The sequence below is a fragment of the Artemia sp. Qi Xiang Cuo genome, chromosome 16, assembly GCF_049724085.1.
Source record: "Artemia sp. Qi Xiang Cuo chromosome 16, ASM4972408v1, whole genome shotgun sequence".
NCBI lineage: Eukaryota > Metazoa > Arthropoda > Branchiopoda > Anostraca > Artemiidae > Artemia > Artemia sp. Qi Xiang Cuo.
The window spans coordinates 13895733-13910603 of record NC_142809.1 but is presented as its reverse complement, the minus strand read 5'-3'; the positions used below and the strand labels follow the sequence as shown (position 1 = coordinate 13910603).

Genomic DNA, 14871 nt, shown 5'->3' with positions numbered 1-14871 from the left:
TAAATTCTTTCTGACAAATGGTATTGCAATAAAATACCTATCAATGTTGCCAAAAAAATTCTGCAACGTAACAATTAGACATAAAAGTGCTATAGCTTGCAGTTTATTAAGTGTTTCCTGTATGGATAGTTTCTGAAGAGTTTGTACTTCTAAAGTTTCTTTATCAGTAGTAAGTAGTAGCAAAAATAAGCGTTTTTAAGAAATAGTTGTGCTCCAAATAGTGGGTAGGGTTCTGAGTTTCCCGCAGGAATGTGATCTTGACTACATTCACAATAAGACCTAAAGTATTATAAATTGCTATTGATTAAGTGTTTTGTGGGTTGGTGGGTTGCTGACAAATTTCCATTTTTTGAGTTAACTTTTTTTCCAAAAAGCTCAGACTCTTAAATTTTCCTTTTTAGTAGTAAACAGCAGCATAAGTTAAAGATTTCTAAGTAATATTTGTACTCCAAGATGTGGCTGGGGCTCTAAATATCCCTGGGCAATGTGATCTTGACCACCTTGACAATTAGACCTAAAAGTATTATAGCTTGCTATTGATGAAGTGTTTTGTGGGTTGGATTGTCTCTCGAAAGTTTCATATTTTCTGCCTTAACTTTTCCCCCAAAATTTTAAATTCTAAAGTTTCTTTATTAGTAGTAAGTAGTAGCAGAAGTAGTGTTTTAAGTAAAAGTTATACTCTAAGTTATGGGTAGGGTTCCACGTTTCCCTGGGGAATACAACCTTGACCACAATTACAATTAGACCTAAAAGCATTAAAGGTTGCTATTGATTAAGTGCTTTATGGATTGGCTTTATCAGTATTAAGTAGTAGCAGAAGTAAAATTTGTTTAAGTACTATTAGTACTCCGAATAGTGGTTAGGGTTCAAATTTTCCTAGCGAATATGATCATTCAATGGGTATAATAGTCATTCAATGGGTATACTAGTGAGAAAATTAAAAATTAGATGGTAATATTTTTTTTTACAAAGGTGTTTAATTTTCAAAAATCCCACTCCTTGCACTTTACAATAGTATATACTTCTTAAATTCTAGCAAACTATAAGTCAGACTATCTTCATTTAAAGTTCATAAAGTTTTAAATGCTGGTAGCATTTAAAACTGATGTCTATCAATATATTTAACAAAAAAACAGTTTTTCTCTCATTTTTGATTGTATCATTTGATACACCTTACAACACTCCATAGAGAAACCCCCTTAATCAAAGTCTCCCAAAATTTCTCCATGCATGGTGGATAAAACAATAACTGCCATAGTCAAAAATGGATAGGGCCTGAAATGAATCAGTTCAATGGTAAATTCATTTTTAGCAATATTTATAGCCGATGAACATCTAGCTATCTTATAGAAATTTAAAATCAGCTATCTTATAGAAAACAAATCAAATAAAGAGAGGTCAGTAGTTAAGGGTAAATATTTACATAAGTAAATTTTTAAAATAATAATGAAAAAAAATATTGGAAGAAAGACAAAAAAGTGAATTAAAAGGATACAGTCAGGACAAAAACAAACAAAACTGAAGATGAAAACCCTCCAAAGATTGTTAAAGATGGTGAATCAACAATAACTGGCTTGAAAAAATGCATCAGTCCAATGATTCCAATGGATAAAGCTGTAGAAAGAAGACACGAAACATTGTATCCAACACCTGAGAAAATAAAATCAGTCAATTTCTGAAGGAAAATGGCAAAACAATAGACAATTAATACAAAGGCAGGCCTACCTAAATATAGGGAATACTAATGGGAATGTACTCTCACATGGCAATTTTCAAAAACCCACTAAAATGATGTTTGTCCTTTTACACAGAGTTTGTATTCTTTACTCTGATATAAAGTCATAGGAATGATCCAAAGATTTCAAGAGTTGCAATTGATCCTTCTGCCCCCCCCCTAGCCTCCCCTTAACTTATCTGCAATGTTTTTTTCAGCAATGCAACTGAATTTGACAGGTCATACCAGTGGTTTTGGTTTGTGGCACAGAAGAACTATAGACAGTTTTTTTTTACCAATCTCCAACAATTACATTTTTGGGTTAAATAGAACCATATTCATTCCCTTACACATTTTTATTGGATATCCCTATAGGCTGGATTATCAATTTTCTATGCAATGAAAAGCTATGCAATTATATTCAAGGTAACAAGAATACCAAGATTTCAACATGACAACATCCAAACAGGTTAAGGAAATAATTCACAAACAGTGCACATATCACACCTTGCTGAAATTTTTAAGTATTAACTAGTGATAGATTTTATATACAAATAATGCAATTTTAAAACTTCCCACATATTTTTAAAGTTTAGTTGAGAAGAAAGGATAAACTACATCCTTAACAGTCAACTGTTAGTGATACAAAAAATGTTGTTTTAGAAAACATTGCAGGCTATTGTATTAATAAGTAAGTGCATCTCCTTTTTAGCATATTCCTTTTCATTCCGTTGCTGCATTATCTTAATTGCATGTTAAGGAAAATAGTTTACTCAATAAAATGTATTATGTTAGCTACTCTTAATTACTCAGTTTCTCTTTGACCAGCCAGCAGGAATAATTTAGGGGCAAGTGATGATATACTTAAGGAGAATTGAACCTTTGGAAGGATTGTGTTCTGCTCCCTGCTGCTTTTCCAATTTCTTTTTGGATCTCTAAAGATTTATAAATCCTTTTATCAAGCTACACAAGTTCTTTTGAAGCTTTTGAAAAAAAAAAAAAAACTAAGGGTAACAGCCTTACTTGTGACAGTAAGAAAAGAAATCATATATATTTCTTTTTATACCTATAATAAACCTTACCAGAAGAGCACTAAAATGCTAGAAGACCCACCATTAGATAGTTGAGAAAATGTGGCAGAGGATGTAAAGATAATCCAAAGTATTTGTGGCATAATGGTTCTCAAAATGTTGCAGTAGACGTTCAATCCATGACATCGTGCAAAATAGTCAACTTGTCATTGATCATGAGCAGAAAGTCAAAAATTCTAATCTATTTTGTTCCCTCTGATTTCAGTGTTATTTTCCCCTTTCCTCCTGTATATGATGTATTGCTTGATAAAATTTTAACTACTATTACAATAGTTTCAAAGGAACTGGTGTCTCTTAAAACTAAAAAATATTCTGGTCCAGACTGCTTTCATTCTTGTATCGTGCATAAATGGCAAGCAGTCTTGTCTCAACCACTTTCCTTGCTATTCAACTTATCATTGAATCTTTCCGGACTAATACTGTACTGGATAACTGCCAATATCATTCTTCTATTTAAGAAGGGTAGAACCTTGCTGAAAGCTACCAACCAATATGCATGACATCAGTGGTTGTTAAGATTCTTGAAAGAATAGTCAATTTTTCAGTTATTCAGCATCTTGAAGCAAATAATGTTTTGCACAGCTCGTGGCATGGTTTGTTGATACAATTCTACTAGAATTGTAAGACTATGTCATGAAGTTACTTGATGCAGAGGTGCCTGCTGACATTATTCTGCATTACTTTTGACAAAGTTTGTCATAGGCAACTTGTAATTGAGCTGCATGCTGTTAAGCTTGAACAGAAAATCCGTGCTCTGGGTCTGGGTCTTTTTTTTTTTTTTTTTTTTTTTACCAGCATTTGTATACTTTGTATCAAATGTGTTGTAGCAAAAACTTCAAAAAGGGCTCATTTGATTGGAAATTGAAAGGGATAGTGCCCTTTTTAATAGTCAAAAGTGATTGGAGGGTAACTAAACCCCCTCCCATGTCCACCATTTCCCCAAACACATCCAATCAAAATTTTGAGATAACAATTCCGTCCAACGTAACTGAAAGGTCCAAAAATGATGTCTTTGAGGATGAAACCCCCGCCGCCACCCTCCCACAGCTCTCAGGGCAAGAGTTGTAAGTTATGCCATGGGGGCTAATAAGGTATATATAGAAAGGGTGATCATATAAACTTCCAAGGGGGCTCATTGGATTGGTAATCAGTAATTCTAGTGCTCTTTTTGAGATTCAGAGTGATCGGAGGGTGGATACCCCTCCCCCCACACATCGCATTTTCTCAAAATGCATCTGATAGAAATTTTGAGATGGCCGTTTGAAATTTTTGAGAATTGGTTTGAAAATTAATGCTAGGAAGACTAAGTCACTAAGGATAGGAATAAGTGAAGATGAAAACGTGACGTTGGGTAATGAAAAGATTGATCAGGTGGGCAGATTCACTTACCTTGGTAGTATTATTAGTAAAGATGGTGGGAGCAGTGAAGATGTTAAAAATAGAATAGCCAAGGCTCAGGGTGTTTTTTCACAGTTAAAAAAAGTCTGGAAGAATAGGAAGATAAGTCTGCAAACCAAGATTAGAATATTAGAAGCTACAGTGATGGCAGTGATGGCAGCTCCGAAAAGCGGATGAAGATTTGCTAGATGTTTTCCAGAGACATTGCTTAAGGATTGTTCTGGGTACCCAGCTGACTGACCGTATTTCAAACAATAGGCTATACGAAAAATGTGGTTCAATACCGCTCTCTAGGGCTATAATGAAAGAAAGGTTGAGGTTGTTAGGGCACGTTGTGCGGATGAAGAATGACAGATTGTTCTTTTCGGCCAACCATCTAGGGCTAAACGGAAAGCAGGTCGTCCCCGTCTGGGATGGGAGGACGTCATAAAGAAAGATTTAAAGGAAATGGGAACTTCGTGGGCAGGTGTAAAAAGAAAGGCTTTGAATAGATTGGGGTGGAGGAGGATCGTGCGTAGCTGTGTCGGCCTCAGGCGGCTTGGTGCTGCGGTAAGTTGTTAGTAGTAGTAGTAGTAGTTTATTTGGTTAAATGGCTTTCTCAAAAGTTGTTTAATTTTATTGACAGGCATTTTTATTAGAATATACATAACTTATGAACTAACATACGTAACGAACTTCTATGTTCATATTTTTTAATACGTATATTTGGGGAGTTCACCCCCTAGTCAATACTTCGTTCTTTACACTAAAGTTCGAATTTTGTTACAATTCTTTAAAAATGACCTCTTAATCACAAAGGCCGTTAATTAGAATAAATAGCTCTTATGAAAGTACTAAAAAAAATCGTTGGCTTAAAGAGCGAGGTATTGACTTGGGGATGAACCCAATCATACACGTAATAATTTCTGTTCGTTTTAAGTTTTCATGTTGCTCCTTACTTTTAGTAGATTTTGTTTTTTAATTTCTGATCGTTTTTTAAATAATGCCGGGAAATCCAGTGCCCCCTTCATAGCAATGTCCCTTCCCCCATGGAAAGATCCTCCCACATAACACCCAATTCACCCCCCCCCCCCACTACCAGAAAAAATCCCCCTTGAAAACGTCTGTATACTTTCCATTAACCAATGCTATATGTAAACATTGGGTAAAGTTCATAGCTTTCAGCCCTCCCCCCAGGGACTTTGGGGTATTAAGTTATCCTAAAAGACATAGTTATCATATTTTCGACCATCTTGAACAAAATGGCTATCTCAAAATTTTAATCAGGTGACTTAAAGGGAAAAAAGAGCGTGGGAGGGGACCTAGTCGCCCTCCATTTTTGGTCACTTAAAAAGGGCACTAGAACTTTTAATTTCCGTTCCAATGAGCCCTCCCAAGATATTTTCGGACCTTGGGTCGGTACGATAACCCCTGGAAAAAAAAGAACAAAAAAATACATAAACACACATTTGTGATCTTTCTTCTGGCAAAAAATGCAAAATTCCACATTTTTGACGACAGGAGCTTGAAACCTCTACAGTAAAGTTCTCTGATACACTGAATCTGATGGTGTGATTTTCACTAAGGTTCTATAAATTTTAGGGGTGTTTTCCATTTTTCGAAAATCAGGCAAATATTCTCAGGCGCGTAACTTTTGACAGGTAGGACTAAACTTGATGAAACTTATATATTTGAAATCAGCATTAAAATCTAATTCTTTTGATGTATCTAGTGGTATCAAATTTCAGTTTTTTAAAGTTTGGGTTATTATTGAGCTGGGTTGCTCCTTACTTACAGTTTGTTACCACAAACTGTTTGATAAAAAAATAAATCTGATTTCTTTTCTTTCTCTCACAAGTAAGGCTGTTACCCTTAGTTATTTTAAAAAGCTTCAAAAGAGCTTGTGTAGCTTTATAAAAGGATTCCTAAATCTTTAGAGATAAAAAACTTGAAAGCAGCAGGAAGCTGAACACAATCCTTCCAACTATTCAATTGTCCTTAAGTAGGTCATCACTTGCCCCTAAATTATTCCTGCTGGCTGGTCAAAGAGAAACTGAGTAATTAAGAGTAGGGTAACATAATAAGATATATTTTCCCTCATAAACAATTATTGAATTATGAAAGGGAATATTAAAAGGCATCAAGTGATGTATTCACTTTTATCCTAGCTGAATCATGTTGTCAGCAACAAATTTACCCCTTTAGCTGTATAAGGCCCATAGGGGGAGGGGAGTTCATTTTCAAGTAAATAGAGAATTACATTTGAATAGAGCATACAAAAAGAAATCAGGTGGCAAGTTCTTCTTGTCCCTAGGCCTATGATATGATTTGATTTATTAGCACTAAACGCACTAATGGGCCATGGTTAATACACAATACACTTCAAAAATAATAAATGAAAACACCCTTATTATAAACAGAAACAAAAAATAAACTTAAAGAAAATGATCTCTATGCTCCAGGCCCATTCCAATAAAACTTCCCAAATTCTTTATCCCCAAAAAATTTCAATCTCTTAATATATTACCCACCCTTTCCTCCCTTTTGAACAACCCTGGAAAAAATTCCTCTCAACTTTTTAACCCCTTACATAAACATAAATTATATCATCATTTTTGTCCCCATAAGTCAGACAAAAATAGGGACCTGCCTTCGACCTAATCTTCCCCAAATATTGCAAAATTTAGTATATTAAGGCTATATCTGAGAATACAAGCAAGCCTTTAAACTAGAGATGTGGAATAGATTTGAAGCCTTGTGTTTACTAGATGATGCTGATAGCAATCAATGCTGGAAAAGCATAAAGTTTTACTTTCACAATGGTGCAAAAGCCACCATTGGGTACAGCAAGAGCCCAAAGGACAAGTGGCTATCTGACCAAACAGACAAGGAAAAAAGTAAAAGCATCACTTATCCAAAGACAAATCCCTGACCAACAGATCCTCAGAAACAATGAATACAGAGCTGCAGATAAATTGGCAAAGAAGAGTGCAAGAAAAGACCAGAGAAACATGCAGGAGCGGAAAGCAGCACATGCAGAAGAGGCAGTGAAGAGAGGTGACTCAAGAGCCATCTATAAAATCCTCAATGAGATTATTGGAAAGGAATCCTCTATTCAACATGGATCAGTAAAAGACCCCTTGGGCATCCTGATAACCAAGCAGTCTGACCTAAACAAAGTCTGGAGCAGCCCCTTTGAGAAGCTGTTAAACAGACCTCCATCAGATGATCCCAGCAACAACACTGTTTTCCTTAAACATCAGCATCGATCTGCTGTCATCCACCAAAATTATAGCAGCAGCAAAGAAGCTGAAAAATGGGAAGTCGTCTGGCAAAGACAGGATATCCACAGAAATAATAAAAGGAACTGTTCTGACCTGCCTCAAGTTCTGGACAGTGATTTTTGCAGTAATCTGGACAACTGCCAAAATATGTTCATATCATAACTGCAGCACCCTTGTGAGGATCTTTAAGAAAGGCAATGCATCCCTCCACGGCAAATGGCAAGGGATCTCCATGCTTTCCATACCCAGGAAATTAGTGATGCACATTTTACTGCAGAGAATCAGCTTGCAGCTTGCCAGACACCTTTGCAACAAGCAACATGTATTCAGACTAAACTGTTCATGTGCAGACCTGATATTTACTCTACAGCTACTGACATAAGAAAGCAGGGAGTAGAGCTCCAAAATCTGTATCATCAATTTTGAGAAGGCATTTGACTCAGTAAACCACCAAAGTCTGTGGAAGATCCTACTGCATTATGGAATCCCTGAAAAGATTGTTTCACTGATTGTTGTGCTCTATGAAGATAGCAAGTGCTGTGTTAAGACACCAGATGGCCAAACTTGTTTCTTCCACGTTCTGTCAGGAGTCAAGCAAGGTTACATCTTGTCACTGCTACTTTTTGTAATTGTCATCAATTACATACTGCAAAGTACAAGCACAGACGGAATCCAGCTGAATCCAGAAATACACCTCAGCAATGTAGACTTTGCTGACAACATTGCCATCCTGGAATCATGCAAGCAAAGACTCCAAGAACTCCTTGACAAAGTGAGGGAGAGAGGTGGCCAGGTTGGCCTGGAAATAAATGATGAGAAAACAAAATGCATGGCTACCACAGACTCACCTCTGAGCATCACTTGCAGAGACCAACACATAGACAGGGTTCGGACAGGTCGGTTCGTTTCAAATTATAGGCTCTGTCCTATTTTTATAGGATTTCCCGGGCCCAAATATAGGAAAAATATAGGATTCGGAAGTCCTCGGGATCAGATCTGTGGTAGGTGGCGTGGGATGCCTGGTCACATAAATTCGTCATTTCCCGAGTTTTTGCAATTATGTATTTATTTATGTTATTTTTTTTATTTCAAATACAAACTGTACAAATAGTAAAAAACAGGTCAGTTTTCTTTAGCAAGAGACTGCTCCATTCTCACAGATTCCACCATCTGCTCTCTTTCACTTGTTCTGGACTTCACAGCTCCTTTGAGCAAAGAAACAGTTATGGCAATGTTTATGGAACTCTTGGACTCGGCAGTCTTCTTCATTCTGTTGGTCGCTTCCTGAAGTAGAGTATCTGCTACTGTTCTCTTTTCTTGCTCTGGTGCTCTAAGTTTTTTTCCTTTTGCTTCCCAGGTCTTCTATTTCTTTCTTTTTGTCGTGGACCTCCTGCAACTTCCGCTTGCTGTCCTCTTCGAAAGCTGCTTTCTCCTTCTTAGATAGCTCTTCTTTTTTATTTTTATCCAGATATTGTTGATACCAAGACCGTGCGGAACGTGCAAGATTCAACAGCTCTTTTGTAATAACAAACCGTTCTGGTTTTCCTCCATAAAGCCTCAACATGTCATATACCAAGAGTCTCGCATCCAAAACGCGTTCGGACATCAAGGCCTCGTCTTCACCGAGAATCCTATCAGAACGCGAGAACCCACGCTCAACATCTGCGCTACCATGCGACAACATCAGCACCGCTTTGATAAGCTTGGTAAGTTCCGGGTACTTGCTATCCCCGCGCTCATTCACCAGTCCAAAATAATGGTTCCAAAAATAATCGATTCGAGTAATGTCCTCACGGGGTCCAGTTTCCTTTCGCAAAAGCAGTCACTCAGCCTGGGTGACGTCTGAGCTTACTTCAATCGCAATCTCGCATGCCACAGCTGCTATGTCTGCAATGCTTCTTGAATCCTTCATGTTGATTGGACTCAAACAGCGTAAGCCTCTAGAAAACCATCCTTTTCCAGAGAACATTTGTTCAAAATATGGCGAATACCCGCAATAAAATGTTTTCGCACATTGACATAGAAAATGGCCTTGTCTTTCAGTGATGCTTTCTCACCGAAATCTTGTTCCACATTTTCTGAAACTATGGGCTTTTCTGCAAGTTTTTAAGCAAGGTTCAACATTTCTGGTGAGAAATTTTCAGTCTCGGTCACGAAATCTAAAGTAAAGACCCCTCTGCAAAGCGTCACAACTAGTCTTTTGCTCTCTGAGTGCAGAACATGAATGAGAGGCTCTTCTTTCTGGAACAGTTGGTTGAAACTCATGAACAGTTCTGATGAGGCTAGAACAAACTCGAGTTGGGCCTTCATCATCGCACTTTTGATATAAGCTAAAATCTTCAGAAATTTGGGAGTGGACAGAAGATTTTTCAGTTTTTTCTCTCTCTGCACGAAGTTCAGGATGTACTCTAAGATTGCCAGCCACTGCTGCATGATTCTAGCGAGGGCACTTCCGATTGTCAGCCAGCGGCTTGGGACATGCTTCATGAAAGCATTTTCTGGCACTCCCATTTCTTTTGGCACCTTTGATAGTCTTCACAACGTGCAGGCCAGTTGTAAAAAAATGAATGCACATGAATAACAAAGTCGGAACTTTCTTCTCCAAACACCTGAAGACCTGTCAAGAAAGCGTTATGAATTATGTGGATGTTGCAAGTACCAATGTTCAACATTCCCTTTCCTGTCACTTTCTTTTTTTTGGCATTGAACTTATTCCAAACACTTTTGTTGACATTTGGTCCATCACTTCCAAGCGTGATCAGTTTTTCAAGTGGCAGCTGAATCTGCTCAATGGCTGACATAATCTTCCTATACAGGTCATCACTTGTCGCGTGGCCCATAAAACTTGTGCATAAATCTCTGCTCTGGATTTCGTTTCCGTATGAGGACCAATATCGAATACGTATCTGTAACTCTTTCATACCAGCGTTGTTGGTTGTCTTGTCATATTTTAATACAAAATATGACTGAATGTCCTTCACAAGCACTTGCTTACAGTAAGGATGCAGCGCATTGGTGATCAGATATGTGAGTTTCTTTGCACATAGAGACATTCCGTCGGGGATCTTACCGGGAAACATCATATGGAAGGTTGCAACAATATGGTCTGAAGACTTAGCAGACATGGAACTCTGTACCGTCTGAAGTGCCCATATTAACTCAGCTTTATAAGAGGCATCACGCTCACAAAACATGTTTGTACCAATTAATGGTTTATCCTTGGTTGTTTCATCAACTCACGATTGTCCGGTCAGGTGAAGTTGTAGTGGATGTGGTTGAGCAGTAACTGTGGCTTTTTGTTCTGCAGATCGCACATGTTGGTTTAGCTGAGCAACCCCAGCTGTGCAACCAAGATTTTTCAAGCAGATTTTGCAAAAGAACAAGTACTGGTTGTTCCCAGTCTTACACCATTTGCCAATCTTTCTACCACTGCAATCCGTCTTAGCAAGCCATGAACTATTGAACTTGGTAGGCCCAATACTTAATTACCAAGCATCACCTGCAAAATAGCATCCTGTGATTATAAGGCCATAAAAAGAAAAAAAGTGGATATGTCCAAAACTGGGCTGTATTCACATCAGCCTTTCATAGCGTTCAGCCAGGAAACGCATAAGTTGCAAGAACTCACAGTCTCATTAAGCAGAGACTGCTAGCCTATATACTGATCTTCGCTCATTTTGGACAGGCCCAACATGACGAGAACCAAAACATATGTTACTAAGTCAACACAACAGCATAGCCCAGGCAGAAGCAGCTTACTAATCACAACACAAAGCATTAGTTAAGTTCAAACTACTCAACAGTTGTAATTAGTTATTGATCTACACCAAAAGACAGCACAGTCTACAAGCAGAGTCAAAAGCAAAGGAAAGCACATCTTGGCTTACTTAACGAGCAGTGAAAATTGCAAATCATGAGCAATGTTCTTTGTGCTCTTCAGCCAAAAATATCGGAATAATAGGATTTTAGCCGAAATATAGGCATTTTATAGGAGTGCATTAAAATATAGGAATTTATTGGAATTTATATGCGAGTCCGAACCCTGCATAGAGCAAGTTGTCCATTTTAAATACATTGGAAGCATAATAGAAAGCACCAAATTGACCACAAAAGAAGTGCTCACAAGAATACAGCTAAAGCTAAGACTCTTCAATAGCAATGTTATTCCAGTGCTGCTTTATGCAGTCAAAACCTGGGACCTGAACCAGGAACAAGAGAGAAGAATACTTACTTTCAAAAACACATGTTTTAGGAGAATTCTCAACATCCATTGGCAGCAGAGAATAACAAACCAATCCATCCACAACAAGACAGCTAGCCTCTTGTGACATATATAATAAGAGTTCACCATTGGATATACCTTGGCCACATACTGTGTGTGGACAATCTCCAACTACCAAATTCAGTGCTCCATTGGCAGCCATCAGGTCCATGCTGCAATGGCAGACCCAGAAACACCCTGCATCAAAAGTACCAGACAGATCTCCATAACCTGCACACATCAATCTAACCTCAGTGGGAGACACACTGGCAGCAAAAAACCTACAGGAAGATTGGCGGCTACTTCTTGATGCCCTGGAGGCACAGGCAGATCTAAGGTCTAAGGTAATCTGGCCCCGGTTTGGGAGGGTGGATACAACTTATAAGTACCAAACCTCATATTTAGGATCGAAATTCAAAACAGAATTGAATGTTGATATTACCTCAATTTGCAGCTTGGAGCAATCTAACAATTTTTCTTGTGAAGCTCCCAAGTTGATGATTGATAAGTTCTTTACAGTGTTGCTCAAGGATCAGATGCAGTTGAATGATCAGCAGCTTCCCAATCAAGTTTTCACTCCCTAGAGAACCAGTCAGCATCAAACCTTCCTTTTAAAATATCAATAGGGTCAGCAGTAACAGTATCTTAATAGAGTTTTTTCTAGTTGGTGACAACCACAATGAAAAGAATTGAGTGCAGACCCTGGTTAGGATAGATGGCTTTATAAGTTTCAGCCAATGACCTCTAGTTCTTGAATCAGGACCAACAACAGGAAATAATGCTGAGAGAAGGTTGGCCTTCATTAGCTTGTAGGTTAGAATGGTATCACCTCTTCTTCTCCTATATACTAGTGTTGAGAGTTTAAGCTTAGCTAGTCTTGCAGGATAAAAAACTTCCTGCATGCTGGATACCATTTTAATGGCACAACTTCCTGAACTTAAATACATTTTTTAATGCAGGGAGGCTAGAGAATTTTAATTTTGAGCTTGGTTCAGATTAGTCCTTAATACAGAGATTAACAACTTTGGGGGAACAAGTGGAAAGGGTGCTTGATCAGCCCCAGAGTTGAATTAGCACCAACAGCAGACTTTGTCAGCATGGGTACTAAATTTTGATTCATTGTCAGTAATGATACCAAGACCATGCTCATCATTTGCTGAAGAGATTAGATGGCCAGAAAGAAAATGAGAGCAACAAGGATTTTCTTTGGCCAAATTTGTTGATTGGGCACTTGGCAACATTAAATTCTTGAAGCTAAGCCTCAGCCAAGTGACCAAGTAGTTCAAGATTATTCTATAAACAGGTGAGTTTTTCACATGACAAGGCTGGATCAAGAACTGTTGATTTGTTTGTATTGAGTGTTAGCTTACTGCTGATAGTAGAAGAAACATCATTGATGAAGGTTAATTTAAAAAACTTTTTCCACAAAAGAAGTTTTTCAAAGAAATGTAAAGAGCTCTGTTAGGCCAAAAATGAGCAAAATAAAGCAAATAATCTTCCAAGCACAACACTTCCACAAGTCACTATCAATAAATAAATGAAACCCAAAAACACACAGAAATTGCAATAAATAGCCAAGTCAAACTCAAAACAAGCAAAAATTAATGTGAGTAGGGCTGAGAACCCCCATGCCTTCTAAAGACCAGAAAATAATTTGCGCTTTAATGAAAAAAAAAAAAAACAACTAACAATCTTGGATTTTCAGTTTAATTGAAATATTGATATTTATTACTTAAAATTCTGAAAAATTTTTATTTATGAAAGTAATAAAAGTGAAAACATTTAAAACATATTTTGTTTTCAGTAAAGTGCAAATTATATTCTGGTCTTGAGAAATGTTTGCTTGTTTCTAGTTTGACTTGGCTAATAATTGTAATTTCTGTTCGTTTTGAGTTCATTTATTTATTGATAGAGATCTGTTGTAGTTTTACGATTAGAAGATTATTTTACTTTATTTTTGCTCATTTTTGGCTTAATGGAGCTCTTTACTTTTCTTTGAAAAAAATCTTTTCTGGAAATTTTTTTTTTAATTAATTTATATTTGTTTTTTATTGACATAGCCTTTTTCATGGAAAAGAATAATATTTTATATCTTTTCATTTTATTTTTCCATAATAATTCATAATTTGGGTTGCTATTTATATGTTGGAGAAACTTTTCAACAATTTTTAATCCTGACAAAAACAATGGTTTTCAATTTTATAGCTCCTGAAGTTGACCTATTGAAACAAAAGTTAAAGCAGAAATAGCATGGTTATGATTTGTTTGAAAGTATTTTTCAGATTTTTTTTTCAGGGTTTCTTTCAAATGGCCTCCTGTTCTAAATCCTGGTCAATACAGCCTAGGCTTAGCCTACAAGATTACATAGCTGACAGACCATAGGCCACCTGATTCTTTTTTGTATACTCTTTTCAAATTTAATACTCTATTTATTTGAAAATGCATTTCCCCCTATGGTCCTTATACAGCCAAAGGGGTAAATTTGTAGCTGACAACCATGGTTGCCCATAAGCTGAATTCCAGGGGGGGGGCAAACCTCGTCTAATTGGCACTTTTAATGCTATATAATATAAATCTCGGAACAAAAATATAAAAATAAGGCAGCATCATTCAGCCAGGGGGGCGGTAGCCCCCCCCCATATGGGCGCCCATGCTGACAACATGGAAAAAAAAAGAACAAAAAAATACATAAACACACATTTGTGATCTTTCTTCTGGCAAAAAATGCAAAATTCCACATTTTTGACGACAGGAGCTTGAAACCTCTACAGTAAAGTTCTCTGATACACTGAATCTGATGGTGTGATTTTCACTAAGGTTCTATAAATTTTAGGGGGTGTTTTCCATTTTTCGAAAATCAGGCAAATATTCTCAGGCGCGTAACTTTTGACAGGTAGGACTAAACTTGATGAAACTTATATATTTGAAATCAGCATTAAAATCTAATTCTTTTGATGTATCTAGTGGTATCAAATTTCAGTTTTTTAAAGTTTGGGTTATTATTGAGCTGGGTTGCTCCTTACTTACAGTTTATTACCACAAACTGTTTGATAAAAAAATAAATCTGATTTCTTTTCTTTCTCTCACAAGTAAGGCTGTTACCCTTAGTTATTTTAAAAAGCTTCAAAAGAGCTTGTGTAGCTT

At 37.0% G+C, this 14871-nt stretch overlaps 1 protein-coding gene across 1 annotated transcript in view; it reads right to left on the bottom strand.

Annotated features, from left to right (window-relative positions):
* Positions 1-14871, bottom strand: part of LOC148942592 (protein KRTCAP2 homolog) — a 40166-nt gene that overhangs the window by 10882 nt on the left and 14413 nt on the right. Inside the window, exon 2 of the mRNA XM_089102103.1 lies at positions 1496-1650. Coding sequence (XP_088958229.1) covers positions 1496-1650 — 155 coding nt within the window. The remainder of the gene's footprint in view (positions 1-1495; positions 1651-14871) is intronic.